General features: G+C 41.9%; 1 protein-coding gene across 5 annotated transcripts in view; it reads right to left on the bottom strand.

Moving 5' to 3' along the window:
• GRIA1 (glutamate ionotropic receptor AMPA type subunit 1) overlaps nt 1-19,534 on the bottom strand; it is a 278,293-nt gene that overhangs the window by 120,918 nt on the left and 137,841 nt on the right. For all 5 annotated transcript variants that reach the window (XR_009453116.1, XM_059698981.1, XM_059698980.1 and 2 more), the window contains exons 3-5: nt 11,029-11,268; nt 8,375-8,559; nt 2,214-2,267 (exon numbers count right to left, since the gene is read on the bottom strand). Coding sequence is in view for 4 of the 5 variants with exons in the window: in XM_059698981.1 (XP_059554964.1) it covers nt 2,214-2,267; nt 8,375-8,559; nt 11,029-11,268 (479 nt within the window). In the remaining variant the exon portion in view is untranslated. The remainder of the gene's footprint in view (nt 1-2,213; nt 2,268-8,374; nt 8,560-11,028; nt 11,269-19,534) is intronic.

Below are 19,534 nucleotides of genomic sequence, written 5' to 3'. Positions count from 1 at the left end.
CGCAAAATTTTTTTTAATAGGTCCCTAAAGGTCTCTGGACAGCTGCCTTCCATTTAAAATACAAACATCCCTGAGAAAACTAACATATTTAGCCATTAACAGCTGGGTCAAACATTCAGGGGTAGGGAACCTTTTTTCTGCCAACGGCCATTTGGATACTTATATCTTTATTCACTGGCTATACAAAATCATCAGCTTCTTAGTCTGCTACATTTAGTCAAACATTTAATTAACTCACCCCTAATGCCTTGGCAGGGCCAGGCCAAATGATTTCTCAGGCCTTATATGGCCCACGGGCCAGATGTTCCCCACCCTTGGGACTCTAAATGAATATATCTCAATAAGCCCTTCTTATTTCCAGTCCTGAGCCTGAAATATTGAGACAGCCAAGGCAAAGGGGAAAGAAGGGATATAAGGATGGAGAACAGGCCAGAAAGAAGAATGACAGAACTTTTAGGCAGATGTTTTTATATCATTTTTAGCTCCTGCATTTTGACCTTTCCATACTGTGTATATCCAGATACTATGCCGTTTTTCTACTAATGACTTTTATTCCAAAAATAAGTAGAGCTCGACAATAAAGATTAAAAAAACAAAAACAAGTAGAAAATATCAATGATTTTGTTCAATAAATATTAAAGTTACTCATAGAAATAACCAACACAAAATAACATGGCTAAAACTGAATGTGGTAGAATTACTATAGATTAAAAGCTAAAACTCACATCTTAATGGAAACACAGAAAATTGCAAAAACAAGCCAGAATAAGAAGCAACGTTTTGTAGATAAAGCTACCATTAGGGAAAACTGACAATTGTTCAAGTTGTTACAGGGAAAAATTTGTTATTAATTAAAATATTTTAATCAGTATAAAATTTTTTTATTGATTTGATGGGAGATGCCACCACTTTGGAAAACAATTTTGAGTTCCTCAAAATGTTAAACATAGTTACCATATTATAATCTAGCAGTTCTACTCCTAGATGTATATTAAAAAGAAAAATTTGTACACAACTATTCATAGCTGCATTATTCCTAATAGTCAAAAAGTGAAACAACTCAAATGTCCATCAACCAATGAATAGATAAAATGTTGTACTTATATCCATATAATGGAATATTATTTGGCAATAAAAGGAATAAAGGGGTACATGCTACAGTATGGATGAACCTTGAAAACACTATGCTAAGTGACAGAAGCCAGTCACAAAAGACCACGTATTGTGTTATTCCATTTACATGCAATGTCCACAATAGGCAAATGATAGAGCTAGAAGGTAGATTAGTGGTTGATTAGGGCTGGGAGAATGTGGAATACAGTGAGAGTGACAGCTACTGGGTATTCCATTTCTTTTTTGGGGGGATGAAAAAATATAAAAATAAAATTGTGTTGATGGTTTCACAATTCTATTAATATATAAAACACCATTAAAATGTACACTTTAAATGAACCAACTGCATGCTATATAAATTACATCTTAATAAAGGACTTAAAAAAATGGACCAAAGGCAAAACAAAATTCCATGTAGCTTTGAGGAAAAAAATCACACTTTATGATAAAGAAGGTAGATAGGCAAAACATGACCCAGGAGAAATAGAACTGTCAGAAATAATGGCCACAAAAACAAACAAACAAACTCAAAATGGCACATGTTACTAGATAAAATTTAATATGTACAAAAATTATTTGATGACTCAAATCTTCATAGCATGAAATATAATTGCATCCCATAAAAAGGCCTGCAAGACCTTAAAAATGAAAACAAATTTTAAAAGAAAACATCTCATCTATGCTACATAGAAAACTGAATAAAAACTAAATTGAAATAGTATTGTTCATGTTGGAAAACTGTTTCTGGGTAAAGATCCATCAATACTAGTATAATTATGGCTTAAATGTTTATATGTATAAACTATAAAATTATCATTTTTGGTGATTTCGTCCTTATTACCAAGATTCAGTCACTTAGAGCTAGAATTGAGACAACTGATGAAGCTGTTTTAGAGTTTAGAGGTTTGCCAACAGTGATGTGGTTTGACAAAGAGGGAAGTGGAAGGGAAAGGTAAATTGATACTGACTGGACTTAGCATTACAGCTCCAAATTGCCCTTTTCACCCATGCAGTTCCCATCAACCAGTGACCGTGGAAGAAAGCTGGGGCCCAAACATGGGAACACCATTAGCTGAGCGCCTGCAGTGTGCTCTACTCACCAGATTTGCAAGGATGTAGTGGTAGCCGATGCCATTCTTCTCCAGCTTTATAATCTAAAAAAACGCAAGGGAAGGGGTTAATTAATCATATTAGCAATTAAAGCCACAACAGCAATAATAATAGGAACTAACGTTAATTGAGTACTCACAGTGTGCTTTGCCCTAACCTAAGTACTCCAACCGCAGTATCACAACCATCCAATGATGGTGGCATTGGAGATCCTCATTTTACAGATGAGGAAATGAGGCATGGAGAGGTTAAGTAAACTCCCTATGGTTACTCAGCTATTAAGTGGCAGACACAGGATTTGAAATCAGTTTTGTCTGATTCCAGGGGTAGAGTAGCATTTTGTAACCCCAAGGACCTAGCTGAAATCTTCACTTCTTTCCTTCCTTTTTCTTTTTTTAAAGTACTTTTTAAAATATGTTTTTATTGATTTGAGAGAGGGAGAGTGAAACATTGATGAGGGAAACATTAATTGGCTGCCTCCTGCATACCTCCTACTGGGGACTGAGCCCATAACCTGGGCATGTGCCCTGACCAGGAATCGAACTGTGACCTCTTGGTTCATGGGCTAATGCTCAGCCATTGAGCAACACCGGCTGGACTACTTCTCTTCTTTCTTAAAGCCTTTCCCCTGCATGGAGACTCTTTCCTGGTGGGGATCATATGCTGTGTTGAATTCCCTGTCACTGTCATGATAATACCTGCTGCTTGGATGGACAGATGAATGGATGGGTGGGTGGATGGGTAAATGGATGATTCCACCCAGTTCTTGACCTTTAACTCCTTGCATGAACCATATTCAGATACAGTTCCTTCTTTCCCTGAATTTTATGGGTACTCAGACATTAATGGGATACTCAACCCAGAAGCTGAAAGGGAATGTCAGAATTGTCAGATCTAAGCCCTCACTGTACAGATGGGAGGTATAGGAAGGGAAAGTGATTTGCCCAGCTCCCACAGTGGTCTGGTGGCAGTATCAAGACAGGGACCTGACTCTGGTGAGCCTTTGTATATGATGCCTGATTATGGTTAACTAGGGGCCCGGTGCACGAAATTCGTGCACTGGGTGTGTGTGGGGAGGGGAGTGTCCCTCAGCCCAGCCTGCCCACTCTCACATACTGGGAGCCCTCAGGCGTTGAACCCCATCACCCTCCAATCGCAGGATTGGCCCCTTGTCCAGGCCTGATGCCTCGGCCAGAGGCGTAGACCCCCATCACCCTCCGATCGCCTGATCGGCCCCTTGCCCAGGCCTGACGCCTCCGCCAGAGGTGTCAGGCTTGGACAGGGGACCCCCATCTCCCCCTGATCACTGGCTCTGGCCCCCGCCCAGGCCTGAGGCCTCTGGCCCAGGAATCATGCCTGGGCAGGGGACCCCCATCTCCCTCTGATCACTTGCTCCACCCCCCGCCCAAGCCTGATGCCTCTGACCCAGGCTTCAGGCCTGGGCAAGGGGACCATCATATCCCCCCAATCCCCGGCTCTGCCCCCCACCCAGGCCTGATGCCTCGGCCAGAGGAGTTGACCCTCATCACCCTCCGATCACCAATCACTGGATCGGCCCCTTGACAATGCCTGAGGCCTCCGGCAGAGGTGTCACGCCTGGGCAGGGGACCCCCAGCTCCCCGCGGTTGCAGGCTCTGTCCCTGTCCAGGCCTAACGCCTTTGGCCTAGGCGTCCGGCCCGGGCAGCGGGGACCCGCAGCTGCAGCGGCCCCGCGATCGTGGGCTCCGCTTTAGGCCCAGGCGAGGGACCCCTAGCTCCCGGGACTGCCAGCTTCGACCGTGCCCAGCTCCCATCGCTGGCTCCACCCCTACTTCCTGCTATCACTGGCCAGGGCGGCAAAGGCCTGATTCTCAGATCATGGCTGGGGGGCAGGGCAAAGGCGGCCCCAGGGCCGCCTTTGCCCTGCCCCCCAGCTCTTAGCTCCCCCCTGGGTTTCCAATCACTGTCAGTGGCAGGGGGCTTCTTCCTGCTTTCCCTTTCGCCTCCCTGCATTGTGCCTACATATGCAAATTAACCGCCATCTTGTTGGCAGTTAACTGCCAATCATAGTTGGCAGTTAACTGCCAATCATAGTTGGCAGTTAATTTGCATATAGCCCTGATTAGCCAATGAAAAGGGTATCGTCGTACGCCAATTACCATTTTTCTCTTTTATTAGATAGGATTATTAAGAGCCAGGGTCCTCATCATCCCTCTATCCTGAATGTGCAGACTGTCCCTAATCATTTTGGGCAGGAAAAATATTTGTGGAAAGAACTACCCAGAGGTTTGCTTGGGTAGCCAGACATACCATCCATGGAATAGCTAGGACTGCAGACCTTGGTTCAGTTCTAACTCTGCCTGCAACTATGTCTTTTTTTTTAATAATCAAATTGGAGTTAGTACATCCTGCTCAGTGCCTCTCCCCCTGCACTTGTGGCAAGGAGTCATAAAACATATGAGAACTATTTAGGCTTCTTCTCTAACTGAATAAATTTTCAAGGTTATTAAAACCCACATTCAGACATCTACCTAATTGGATGTATGTGCATAGCAGCTCCTTAGTTTTTATGTAGGGAATAATTAAATGCAAGTGCACACAATGAGTGCCCCAAAACAGTGGTTAGATTTTGAAATTCCAGACCACAGACCTCAAATACTATTGGGATGATAGTTTTATTAATAATTCTTCATTACTTTTTCATCTTCTTGTCAAATGGTTTGCTGCCCTTTCAACAATGAGATACCTTTATCAAAAACCTATTCAGATCCTAATAAACTTAAATCATCAAATAAAAGATACTTCAAAACCCACTAACTCAGACAATGGATAACTGTAATCTCCACAAGATAAAATTACAGTTTGAAACAGGAAACTGGCAGATAATTGATGACTTGTGACCAATAAAAAGTATCAATTTCATATGCTTCAACCTAATACTAACCTTCTTACCCATTTACTCTTCTACCTTCCCTCCTTTTCTACATTCTCTTCACAAACATTTAAGTGCTTACTATGTACCAAGCATTCTGCTGGAAGTCCCAGTTTACTGGGAGGAGACCAATACTAAACAGATGAAGAATGAAATGCTCACAGGGTTATGAACTAAAAAAGTTGTTATAAAGATAATTTACAATTTCACTTGGGAACATTACTTCACTGACCTCATTCCTTCAAATTTCATTTCCACTGAATGGCCTTAATTCACAATCTTTGTGTCTGGAATACTGTTTCCTTTCTCTTTTATTATTCATAACCTTCATGGCTGAGTTCTAATCTCAACTACTCTGTAAAACCTTCTATGGTTAATCCAATTAGCAAATATTTATTGAACATGAACTGTATGCCAAGCACTATGCTATGGACAAGAGAGGCAAGGTCCCCATGCCCTTATTGAGCTGAGTTGACATTTTAGTAGGGAACCAGATGGAAAATACATAAATAGATAAATGAACAAGATTTCAGTAGGTGAGAGGCACTATGAAGACAATAAAACAGGGTGATGTGATGGTTGGCCTGACCCTGGTCTCTCTTATCTCTAACTCATTCTGAACTTAATGACTATATTATATAATTTGGTGTCATATATTGATAAAGCATTATAGTCTAATAACCCTGCTCCCTGATCATAAACCTTTACTGTCTTTCCACTGTTTACAGAAACTAGAAACTCTTTAGAATGGTTTCCAAGGATAGTCATAATCTTGTGTTAATCCTCCTGTCACTATTTCCCAGTAGTCATTCAGCATCTTCCACAGCTGCTAAGCCATTCTATGAATCTCCACCCTCACATGCCCTCTGGGCTTCTCTATATGCTCTTTCTTCTCTCTAGCTCAAAGGCTCTTATCCAGTGAATGGCTACCTGTAGAAGCCAGACCCATCTCATATTTGGGATCTTTGAGGCTTCATTAATTCCCTATTCTTTTCATTCACTCAAAAAACATTTATGGAATGCCTACTACTGCTAAGCACTAGTGGATACAGCAGAGGAAAAAGCAAAACAAAACAAAAATCCCTGCCTTCACTGACTTATATTCTGGGGCGGGGGCTGGAGACAGAACAGGAAATTGATATTCTATTTAGAATTTGGAATCACCATCCCCGTCTTAGGCAGATAATATCTAGACCAAAAATATCCCAATTGCTGGGTGTTTTGATAGTTTAGGATGATGCCAAGATATCAGACTGCACGTCAGGAGATGTACATTCTAGATTCATTATTGTCACTAACTAGTTGCCTGAATCCATGGCAGATCATTCACCCAATTTGACCGTTAGTCATCCTACCTGGAAATAGTTGAGTGCAGATGGTAAATCAAGTAATGTATAGATCCTTTCAGCTATTTGATCTTCCTTTCCAGAATAGAAGAATTAAACAATTTTGAAAGTTAACATACTATAATCTGGAATACCCATACTAACAAGTCACATTCTTACAAAATACAAGTTTGTCCTTTGGCAAAGGAGCTAGAGAAGCTAAAAAGATGCATTTTTAAGAGGTTGGGCCCTGTAGGCAGAACAAACTGGGTTTGAGTTCCTGCTTTTCTTGTATGTTAGCTGTGAGTCCTTGGGTAAGCATAATCCTTTGTTTCTTCATTTATAAAATAGAGGAATTGATTGAAACTGTTTTATAGAGTTGGTATAAGGATGAAGTAAGGCTATACATGCAATGGGTCTGGCATAGTGTCTGGTATATGGTAAACACTCAGAAAATAGTAGCACTGAGTGTTATGGAACTATATAGGACAAGTCATCAGTCTACTAAGAATCCCTAATTATCATTCAGCACTTTCTCCACCTCTATCTCATCTAATGTGTTATTAACTTTGTAGAAAAGGGGCTTTCATTCCTATTTTACAGATGAGGACCCTTATCCTTAAAAAGGGAGTGACTCAAGAAGACAGTACTAGTTGGCAGTATGAATAGCAAAGATAGGCAATGCTTACATATATCGTTTTCTGTTCTAAGTGCTTTACATGTAGAGAGACTTTTAATGCTCACAGGAGCTTCCAAAGGGAAGCTGTTATTAGTACACCCATTTTACAGATCAGGAGCCTGAGATGTAGAAAGATTAAAAAATTGACTCAATGTCACAGAACTAGTAAATACTACAGCTGGGATTGGAACCTCAGCCACTCTGGCTCCTGGGTCTCTGCCCTTAACCATTACCCTAGACTTCATTTAACTGAAATTCAAACCCTTTGACTCCAGACCAGAGAACTCCCATCTCAATGAAAACCATTTTTTTGCTGGTTTCTCTTTCCCAGAGGGGAGGCCAGAACCACACTTTGTAAAAGTGGAACACAGAGTTAATGTCTTAAGAATCGCTGACTTTCAAAATTTCTCCTGTTCCACTGCTGAGACCTCTGAGTGATTGCTGAGCTGGTGTGTTGAGATTCCCTGTGGAGGCCGCAGAGGTCTTGAAGGCCATTAACAAGCTTTGTCATGTTGTCAAGTACCTAAAACTACAATCTTTTATTACATAGCACAGTTCAAAAATGATTGCAAAATATACTTCCTTGCAAGCAAATCTGAATGCACACATGTGATTTAAAAAGACAGTAACCTACACAAAGACCTGCTACTTCTATTATGGGCACATGCTTTAGTTCTGAGAACTGGAAGAACCATGGCTTAGAGACCTGGCTGAAAACTGTTGAGGTTACAGTGCCCTTTCACAGAATATACAGTCAATTGATTTTTCAGACACAGGAGAGTGTTCAAGGAAACAGTGAAAAGGGAGGTGCCTGCCAGCTGCCTCCTGAGACTCTTAAAATAGGTCAGTGGGCCAAATGAATGAGATGCCAAGTGTTGGACCAGTGTGTGACAGAACCCAGAGCTGAACCCAGGAACCTGGCTCCACAGGCTGTGTTTCTAAATGTGATAGCCCTTCGCAAACTCTAAATTGCAATATAATTTTCTTTTTAAAAATAAAGGGAAACACTGAAAGTCCATTTTTGCTCAACTGATCTGAGAACCATGTCATCAAGGCTCCCATTATTTGTGCTATTTCATAAAATTTCACAATTAAAATTTATGAATTACAGAATGGGAGAAGAGAGGCACCTGGGCTTATCTAGTCGAGAACTCTCTTTGTAACACACAAAAGGTCACTCAGGTCCCTCTTGAACCCCCTCCCACACCTACCCTGACCCTTTGCAGTGTTCACTACCTGGCCCAAGATAGCATTGAGGCGCTCCGATTCACAGTCCACCACCACCAGCCGCTCCTTTTTCTTCTCCAGGTCCTGAAAGAGCATCCGATATCCCTCTTCCGTTGTTGTCAAAATGTTGACTGCTGTCACCTGCCAGTTCTTCTCAGCAGCTGTGTCCAGGACTTTCTGTAGGACGGACAAACCTGGAGTTCGGGTGAGTAAGACAGAAAAGTGGCAATCAGGATACTCAGGCATTTAGTACCTGCTTATCAAATGTGCCAGCCTGCTATCTAAACAGCATCTAATAACTGTCAATCACATTCATGAAGGTTCAGTATATCTCAGTACCTAATACTTTGCCTTTCACATAGTCAGTATTCAATGTGTACTGAATTCAACTACTGCCTTCTAATTTGTAACTAAATGATAGAAGAGCCCATTACTCAATGCTGCTTTGTTTCATCTTTGAGGCATAGATGGTGTATTAGTTTCCTACTGCTGCTATAACAAATTACCACAAATTTGATGCTTAAAGCAACACACTTTTATCAATTTGTACTACTCGAGGTCTGATGTTTGAAATATATCTTCCTGGACTAAAATCAAGGTGTCAAGGGGGCTGTGTTGCTTCCTAGAGATTCTAGGGGAGAAAATTTTCTTGGCTTTTCAGCAACTAGAGAATGCCTGCATTTCTTGGCTTATGGGCCCCTTCTGTCTTCCAAACCAGCAGTGACTGGTCAAGTCTTTTTCACATCACACTCTGACTCTGCCTTTTCTGCCTCCAACTTCCACATTTAAGGACCCTTGTGATTACATTGGGCCCAGACAAATAATCCAGGATGATTAGCAAACTTAATCCCATCTGTAACCTTAATACTTTTGCCATTTAACAAAACATATTCTGAGGTTCCAGGAATTAGGACATGGCATCTTTGGGAGCATGGTGAAGGTTGTTATTCTATCTATGTCAGATGGTATTTCTCTCTTGCATTATTAATCAATCTTTGCACATATATTATTTCTGTCTCCCAGTAATACTGCTCATCCCTCCCACAGTGACCATTTATGGTGCCTGGCCTCAGGCATCATTTTTAGATTAACAGTGTTATGCCTCCCTATCTTTGTTTCTTTTTTTAGTACAAGTTGTTTAGTATGGTACTAAAAGTTTACTATGTGTCTGGCATTGTTTTTCCAGCTTTCCTGCCTCCAATTCATTTAATCCTATGAGGTAGTTACCATTACCATCCCTGTTTCACAAATGTGGAAATTGAGGCTCAGAATAATTTAGTTATTTGACCAAGGTCACACAGTTAGCAAATGGCAGAGCTCAGAGTTCTGAGGCAGGGGAAGCCCATGCAAGAGTGTGGGTGCTTCTGCTGACCCCAGATATGACCCTCTGTAATTGAAATTAAATTTTTCTGGCTTTGTCACTTCCATGATTCAAGTTTCATCACGTTGAAAAGCTGTACTGAAATAGCCCTTGTGCAGATGATCCTCACAATGGCTGGTGTCTGAGAAGGAAAATCATTAAACTAAGGAGAGGGAAGAAAAATCTAAGAAAATAGGGTGCTTCTGGTTCTCATCTGAATAATGACTGCCTAACTCTTCTTGAAAAACCATTTTAAAAGCCACTCTCCTGCTCAAATGTCTTCTAAGACTCCCTATAGGCAACCTCCTATAAAACCTCCCTTTGGCTCAGGAAAAGAACTCCTCTGTCTCAGTTTCCAGATTTTGTATGATCCATTTTTTATTTATACCAATATTAACTAAGTTTTTATAGGACTATCAAGTATACAAGGGGAAGGTAAGACATTACAATATACAGAAGTTAGAAAAAGAGCAGAGTTCCCACTTAAGGATCAGGAACTAGAGAAAGTGATGTTTGAGCAGGCTTTAAAAGAAAGGAAGGATTGCATATGTATATTTGAGAAGGGAAGTGCATTCCAGAAAATGGGAATAGCATGAGTAAAGAAGCAGAGAAGAAAACAGTATAGCAAACATTAGGAGAATGTGATGTAAAATTCAAAATTTAGGTGGAGACAGTTAGCAAGGCCTGGGAGGGTGGATGATGATGATTATGGTGACGACCATAGCAGCTAATTTATATGGAGGACTTTGAGCATCACTTATGTTCCAGACACCGACAAGCACTGTGTAGTCATTTTCTCATTCAATCCCCACAACTTTATGAGGTATAGACTGGTTTTATCTTCATTATAGAGATGAAGAAATGAAGGCATAGATAATTTTATTCCTATTACATAAACGGTTAAACTGAGGCAGAGTGCTTGCCCAAAGTCAAACAGCTGGAGAGAAGAGAACATAGAATCCAATCCAGATCTGTCTGACTCCAGTGTTTATGCTCCTAACAACCTTGCCGTGAGCCATAAGCCATTCAGTTGAGGTCCTTGGACTTTAAGTGTGGACTCAGGAGCCATGGAAGCTGGTGAGCTGTACAGAGACACGATGCTTAAAGGGGATTACTCTCTCAAAGGATGTGTTTCCACACTACGAGTTAGAGATTAGCCACCGAAAAATCAGTCCATGGAAATAAAACATTTCTGAATCATTTCCCCATGCTTCTCAAGGAGGCAAAAAGGCATCACTTTTCTTCCTGCTGGTAGTTTTCTCTCCAGCTTTCAACAGTCTGCCTCTCCTAGTCCCTGGCTTACCCCGGTCAGCATCATAAATGTAGACAAATTTCTGCCACTTGTAATGGTCGATAATACTGATGAGAGCATCCTGCAGCTCGGGGCGCAGCTGAAGGACAAACTGGTTGGATGTGTCAACAGGAAAGCTCGGCGTAATAAAGCAGACATGGAGGGCCCCGCAGAAGGAGGTCAGCATGTTGACGGTCCTCCGTTCATAAAATCCAAAGATGGCATAGACTCCTTTGGAGAACTGGGAACAGACTGGAAGAGAAGACAAAGATTAATGGATGGAAGATGTTGCGAACAAGCTGTCAGGTGACTCCAAAACAAACCTATTCACTAGTCCATTCATACAACCGGTCACCTAGCCATCCATCATCTAGCCATCCCCCTGTTCAACCAAACAATCCATCTATTCATCCTTTCAACCCATCAGTCTATCTAACTGTGCACCCAAACACCTATCCATCTAATTCAATGTTTATTAAGTGCCAGTTCCATGCCAGATGTTGTCATGGACATTAGTTATAAATGTATACAAAGTATTTTCATGTGTTCTCTCAATTTATGTCTTCAACAACCTTCTTGAGATAGGAAAGGGATGACTGGTTCATCTTTTAAAGAGGAAAACCAGAGCTCAGAAACTTAATGCACACCTAAGACATGTGATATCTTGACCTCAATCCAGTGATTTTTCCATGACACTGCCCATCACTTTAAGGCAAAGCATAAAAAGACTCTACAGGAATAAAGAGGTCTGACAGCTTGCTGTTGATTCATGTTTAAGATTTTCCCAGTCTACCATTGGCTTTTGGTGTACATTTCTCTGCTGATACTCATTTTGTACTTGTACATCCTGCTAGCTGATTTTTCAGGCCCCCTTGTGTAACAGCCATAGTAATAGTTTATCTGTGTGTGTGAACATCCCCACAGGAGCCATCCTGTAAGATCTCAGTGCAGTTACCAATTCTGGTTTGTATTGGTGACAGTGCTAGTTAGAATGCAATACAAAAAAAGAGGTCATAAGGCCAAATTCCAGGTCAGTGGGCGACTGAGCTTTATTTATTTTTTTTGAAAATAGAAGTTGAATTTATTAAAATACAAATTTTTCATGATTAATGAGCTCACTAGAAAATAAACACTTCAAGCAAATGATACACATTCAAAGAATATGGAGCTAAAACTGGAGTTGAGAGCCACGAAGAATAAACATGAAAGGCAAGGTTGACCAATAGAAAAATGCCACTATCAATTCTGAGATTGAGAAACTCAGCCTTGGGTTGTTGGTAAAGTTGAAGAGCTGATTCTGAGATGTCTATAATAAGTTAGGCCCTTCCAGGGAACTAATATTACAGACTCATTTTTTAGCCAAGTATATCTTTGTTCTGATTTTTTATATCTTCTTTTTAAATTAAATTTATTGAGTAACATTGGTTAATATCATTATATACTTGTCACATGTACAACATTATAATTTGACACCTGTGTATTGTGTGCTCCCTCCCAGAGGTCTGGTTTCCTTCCATTACCATATATTTGACCCCTTTACCCACTTTGCCTTCCCATCACCCTCTTTCCCCTCTGATAACCATCATTTTGTTGATAACCATCACCTGCTTGTATATTTACCACATTGCTTTGGATATGAGCCTCAAATATTGCTCCGTAAGAATTTTCCAAATATGTTCCATGAAACCTTAGTTCCACAGATGCACTTTTACAACAACAACAAAAGGGTTTCTTTTGTCAAATAAATTTTAGAAATGATACACACCTTATCCTCATCTTGGAGGTTCATACCACACTAACTATGTAACCCAAATTTTGTCAAATATATTTTCCCTAGCACCCTTTGTTGGTGAATACTTTTAACTTGTTTTAAAGGACCTTTAGGTCATGCTGCTCTAAAGAATGCAATTAATCACTGGCACCCAGTTATCTCCTGTGAGTCTCAGTTCAGAGTCAGTCCCTAGAGATAATGCCCTTGATATTTGTCTCTTAAAGATTGCAACTGAACAACACAAGTCATCTGTCCGACCTCCACTGAAACCAGCTTGCCACCTACTGGACACCTGGCAGGTGGTCATTAACATTTGCTTGCATACTTTCAGTCCTGGGCATTCACTACCTATGAAGGTGCCTAGCCCATGTACTGACCACTGTTTGAGACAAGAACCTCATGGAATGCCTGCTCTTGACCCACTCCACAGCCCTCCTGGTAGCTGAAGGTGGTCCTCGTGGACTCTAGATTTATGGCATTTTGTTCTCATCAGTGAAATCCATTCTCCATCCAGAAGCCAGAGGGATCTTTGTAATTAAACAAAACAAAACACATTGCTCCCCTTCCTTATACAAAACCTCTCAAAAGTTTTGAGGTTTTCCATTTTACACAGAAAAACTCCCCAAGCATGTGAAGCATGTGTCCATGACTCAGAGCCTGAATGACCTGTCCTTCTGACCCCTCCTATCTCACAGCACACCTTAATCCGTGCTCTAGCCACCCTGGCCTTCATTCTGCTCCTCAGGGCTCTGAGCTCCTTCTGCCCCGGAGACTACAATAATGTTGCCATCCTCTACCTGCCATGCTCTTTCCTTATCTCTTTGCAAGCCTCACTCCTTTTCAGCAGCTGTATCTCAGCTCAAATCTCACTTCCTGGAACAGGCCTTCCTTTATCATCTCTCCTAAATGGTGACTCTCCCCTCCCCTCAACCCCACCCCCCAGTGAGTATCACATCACCCTGTCTTATTTCTCATATTTTAATTATTATTTTAAATCATTTTCTTTACTTGTATATACCTTGGCTGCTTGGGTCAATGTTAATTTCCCCAAAGCCAGGATAATGCCTGGGGCATGGTAGGTGCTTAATATATATTTGTTGAATGAATGAATGCTGAGTGCTTGATGAGAGGGTCACATAACTCGTAATAGGGAATAAGGAGGAGCTGGACCCCAAACAGAGGACTGTTGGGTCACCTTGGACCTCCTACTCTTCTGAGGAAGCTGTTTATCCTTCAACATTTATACTATTTTCTCTTTCACCCTAATAAGGACACACTGTCTGCTCATAGGCACTATCATTAAATGTCTATTATAATTGCCAGAATCAAGATTTCCATAAATATGGATTTCTCTACCAGCAAGCATCCATCATATATCATTTTGCCCATGTTAAATATAGATTTGTCAAAAAGCACAATCCATCTTACTGGGTGAAGTGAACATAGGGAGCACATAAACCCTGTTAAAATATTATAATATGGTCTCCACGGTATTTTAGGGTATCTTCTCCCCTTGCTACAATGAGATATTATCCTGTGGGTTAGAAATCGTATGTTCGAAATCTATTCCCTCATGTCATCTACTTGGTTTCACACCTTTAGTTGGGCCTCTGGGGGCTGGTACTTCTTGCGAGAACTTTAGAAGGAGAGGAAGAAAGGATGAGACAGGGTGGCAGAAATAGAAGGGAGTAGACATGGTAAAATCTTTGGCACACAGAGGCTAGGATTTTCTCCCTCAAATTATCTTTCTGTTTTTTTCTTTTTCTTTTTACAAATCCCTCTTCCCTTAAACTGTTCTGTATTCTCCCTCTAAGGCTAAATAGGTACATTTTTGCACCTCTCCCTAAAAGAGCATGGCTGGGAGTAGTCTGGCCTGGATTAACTTCAGTGGACTCTCATCCCCAGAATTGCTCAGTGTCTGACCTTCATTTGACCTAAGCATGAGGAGAGAGAGAGAGAGAGAGAGAGAGAGAGAGAGAGAGAGAGAGAGAGAGAGACTGACTCTGTAGGCCCAAGGCTTTGGGAGAATGCAGTCATTGATTAAATGTTGAAAATGTAATTGGTAGTTGCAAGTCATTTCTTTGAATCTGTCACAATAAATATTCAATGTGAGGAGATAGCAGGGTCTGGAGGACGCTCTTTTTGGTTTTCTCACAACACAATACTTATGTGACCTCGAGCAAGTCTCACACTCTCCCTGGGCCTCAGTTTTCCCATACATAAAAAGATGGTTTGGACTCCATAATATTTAACGTCTCTTCAGGCTCCAACATTCTGGACTTTAGCCTAATTAATTGAAAAATGTTTACTGTTTGACAACAATTTAGTTATTTGCTGGTCAAACTTAGAGCAGCTTCTAATGCTCATTTTCAAACCCAGAAATCAGAGAAAGACTGTAGTTCTTGGATCCGACTGTAACAGAAACCCAGCACTAAATCTAAGTGCATTCGAAGTCTTGAGTTTTATTTAAGATACAGTCTTTAATCCACTGTGTGAGTTAGTTACCTAGCAGGCAGTAGATGAGAGGCGACATATCAGAAAGGGGGCTAGAGGTGGAGACTGTATTGTTAGCTACAACAAGCAGGAGGGAAGAAATGGGAGCGTTCAAAGGCTGCATCGGAACTCTGCACCAACTCTCACACTGATGCTGAGTCAGAGCAGACAGCCTGAGCGTGGTACTCTCCATTTAAGATTGCAGTGTTGCATGGAATGCCTCTGAGAGTAATAATTAAGAGCCGACATTTGAGCACTTACACAGTGCCAGACACTGTGCCAAGAACATTTCCTCGCATTAACTCCTTTCATCCTATGAGGTAGGTTACAAATTGGGAAAGTGAGGCCCAAGAGTAGGGCAAGGCAAAGCGAAGATCTGAACTCCACAGTCTGACTACAGGCCTGAGCTCTTAGCCTCTGTGCTGTGCCACCCCTCTCCCTACACAGTGTTGGAAGGGAAAGTCTTGGCACAGCTTCGGTTTCTAGAAAATCTCATGAAACACACTGCCTTCCCCTAATGCCAGATAGAGAAGCGTTACTGTGGATACTAAAACAGAACGAAACTGAGTGGTGTGCTCGATGCAGCCCCTGGAAATCATGAAGGGCACATGTACCACATCTGTTCTCCTATTGGTCCATCCATCTACCCACCCATCCATTCATCCATCATGTGACATCCAACATCTACCACTCCTTAGGCAGTAAAGATGCAATGGTAGCCCATCGTGGCTCAGTGGTTGAGCATCCACCTATAAATCAGGAGGTCACATTTCGATTCCACGTCAGGGCACATGCCAGGTTGTAGGCTCGATCCCCAGTTGGGGGCATGCAGGAGGCAGCTGATCAATTATTCTCTCTCATCTTTGATGTTTCTATCTTTCTCTTCCTCTCCCTTCCTCTCTGAAATCAATAAAAATATGTTTTAAAAATAAAAAAATGCAATGGCAACCTAGGCAGTCTATGATCTCCAGGACTGTCACCTTGACAGTGGGAGAGAGGGACAGCTAATCAGGCAACTACACTGCAGCGTAAATTCTGTGGGAGGGACGAGTACAGGGCTCAGGCGTAACCCCAGCATTTGGTAACTTCAGAGAAGGCCTCCAAGAGGGTGTGCCAGCTTTGACAGTAGAAGATGGGCAGGAATCAACCAGGAGAAGGGGGTAAGGGCAGTTCATGTGCATAAAGTATATTCCTGGTAGAAGAACGGTGACAGCAAAGACTGGCAGAGAGAGAAAAGACACAGCACATTCAGGGAATCCTGCCAGAGTGTCAGATGCCGAGGTCTCTGCCTACAAGAGATTCTGTAGCAGAATGTGTCCAAAAATCAGAGCAAGTCAAAAAATGAGGTCAGGAATTCCCTCCTGGGGAAGCAGGAGGGCAGGGGGATGAGTGAGGGCAGGAAAACCCCCACACTACATGGTGCCGGCTGTCCAATTCCATCCTTGGCTCACTTAAACCTCTTTGATAATCATTTCTAGTTAAGGCAGCATCCACTTAGTATCAATAAATCTCCCAGCCCTGGGCACTCGCCCTGACAGCTCTCCCCCAGGGAGGGAACTCCTGGAATTAGCAACTCCCTTTTTATTATCACTTCATTTAAGGTCTCTCACACAGACATTTCTCCCTGCTCCTGGCTCAGATCCTGGAAATGGCACCCTCGTTGTAAATAGTGGATAATGAGGTGACAGGACGGGTTCATTTTGGGGAGGGAGATAGAAAGTGTGGGGGTGGTTAGGAGGACTTTTAGATCCTTATCCCCATCCCGGAATACTTTTATCCTTATTGGTGAGAATGACATTCTTGATCTGATTCTAATCTTGTGACATCAGAAGTGCTTTATTTCTGTCACTCAGAGGACAGTAAAAGTGCCCCTCCCCTTCATCCCACGACACTTTTTTGCATATAAGATCTAATACTGGCATACAATGAATAATATATGCAAGTTGTCCCCATCCCCTCTAAACAACATCACAATCATGGTTATTTAGAATTCTCAGATGTGTCCAGGGCTTCCTTGCCATTGATTAGATAAAAACCTTATCAGTCATTTGTTAAATTCAACAAATATTAATTGGGCACTAGGAGCTAACATTGCCAGAAAATTGGGATACAGTGATGACATGAGACAGATGTGCTTTCTGCCGTCACAGAGTTGACACAAGTTCAGTACATTTTACGTCAAGGGAAAGAAAGGGGTATTTTGAGTGAGTAATAAGGGGTTCAACCATAGAATAACTGATCATAACTAGGATTACAGCCAGTGTTTACTGAGCACTTAGCAGCACAGGCCAGACACGATGCTAAGCCCTCATGTCAATATGCAGGTAGAAGGACCAGTTTACCCAAGGCAGTGAGGTATGTGAGAGAGAGAGAGAGGAAGGGGCCTTCGACAAATTCCAGAAAGGCCACTGTGGCTGGAGGAGGGGTGTGGCATAGAGCTGGAGGTGGGTGAGGACCAGACCATCCAGGGTTTGCCAGTACTGAAGAGGTTAAACCAGTATGTCATGTATCAAAGTTGCATTTCACTTGGCTTCGGACTCATCTCAGTTTTCCTGGGCCTTTTTTTCACCCTGGCCCTGGAGGCCCAAGTGGGACATGGCAGCAAAGGGGGACACAGAAGAGGAACCATATCTCCTGCTAAGATTTGTGCACTTATTATGAAATATGAGTATTAATTACCAGGCACTGAAAGCCAACAAGATGTGACACTGTATATGAGGCTGTGAATTAGATGAAGGCTGGGCTCGCTGGTCCTTGAATTAGACCCATCTTGTGGGCTGACACATGAAACCAGGAGCCAGGGAAGGACAAACAGACCGATAGACCCTAAGTTCTACTGCAAAACTCTTCAAATGCCTGCTATGGTTCTCGAAAAGTGAATTCAAAGAAGAAAATCTGGGGCCTTCTGGACTGTATTTCCCTATCTACACAGTGGAGTTTATACTAAATCAATGTTTTTCAAACCTTTTTTTTTTTGGTTGGTGTGTTTGAACCTCTAATAAAACTTTTACACTCATTGGGGATGTGTAGTTCTACAGATGGGGACTTTCTCTTTCTTCTCTCCATCTTCTACCTAACCACTCACCCATCCATCTAACACATGCTAACTGAGCATGTAGTATGTGCTGGGCAGCAGGTGGCACCAGGGGCTATAACACTGGATAACAAGACAAATCCCTTTTGCCTTGGAGCTTAGGTTCTAGAGAGGGGAGAGAGATGATATACAAACTGACAAAAACATATTGGATATTGAAAGTATTACAAAGAAAATAGCATACAATGACTTTTTCAGACAAGATGGTCAGGTAGACCATCTCTGTGGCATTAACATTTGAGCTGAGAAATGAACCATAAGAAGCAGCTGGCTTGGCAAAGGGCCAGGGAAACAGTTTCAGGCAGACAAAATGAAAGTACAAATGCTCTTAACCAGGCACAGGAAAAGATTGATGAGCTTGATAAACAGTAAGAAGGCCAGTGTGGACATAGTATAGGGAAAAGAAGAACAGTAAGGATGAAGGTAAAAAAAAAATCACATAACTCTCTGAGTATACAGGGCACTTCATGGGTATCTTGGGTACCCTTGGAGCTCTAGAACATCATCATCTTGGTCTGTGAGGGTCAGTACAAGCTGGACTTACCAGACCTTTTGTATCTAACAATCAGTGGTTTAAGTCAATAGAGGAGAAACACAGTGGAGGGTAAGGTTGCCAAAAATGGGCAGGGAAACATCTGACTTATGTGTAATGGGACTGCCAACATGGACAGTCAGTGCATTCACTGGGTTCTAGCGTAGATGCTGCTGCCCCTCAGATGTTTCTAAGCTTGCTGAAGGCACTGGGCCCTCACTCATGCTCTTGCTTCAGCCTGCACAGGCCTCTTGCCTTTTCCTATTCAAATCCTTTCCACTTGTTAAAGGTTCAGCTCAAATGCCACTTCTTCCATGAAGCTCTCATCCCACCCCATCTCCAGCTGTAGTCTCACAGTTTCTATTCTTCTTCTAGATGTCCATAGAAGTGTGTGCCCCATCCATTTTTATCTAGCACTCATGCTTTATTAATGTGAGTTCTTTGGTTGCAAGAACAGAGATCAAAGAGGCTAACATAAGACAAAAAGAAGTTTGTTAGAAAGATACGAAGGACGAGAGAGAGAGAGAGAGAGAGAGAGAGAGAGAGAGAGAGAGAGAGAGAGAAGGAACTTAGAGAAGACAGGATTGCAGTAGCTCTGAGAATCTAGATGTCAGGATTTCACCGACAG

The sequence above is a fragment of the Myotis daubentonii genome, chromosome 5 (genome assembly GCF_963259705.1).
Source record: "Myotis daubentonii chromosome 5, mMyoDau2.1, whole genome shotgun sequence".
In the NCBI taxonomy this organism is placed as follows: domain Eukaryota; kingdom Metazoa; phylum Chordata; class Mammalia; order Chiroptera; family Vespertilionidae; genus Myotis; species Myotis daubentonii.
This window is presented reverse-complemented; position numbering and strand designations above follow the sequence as displayed.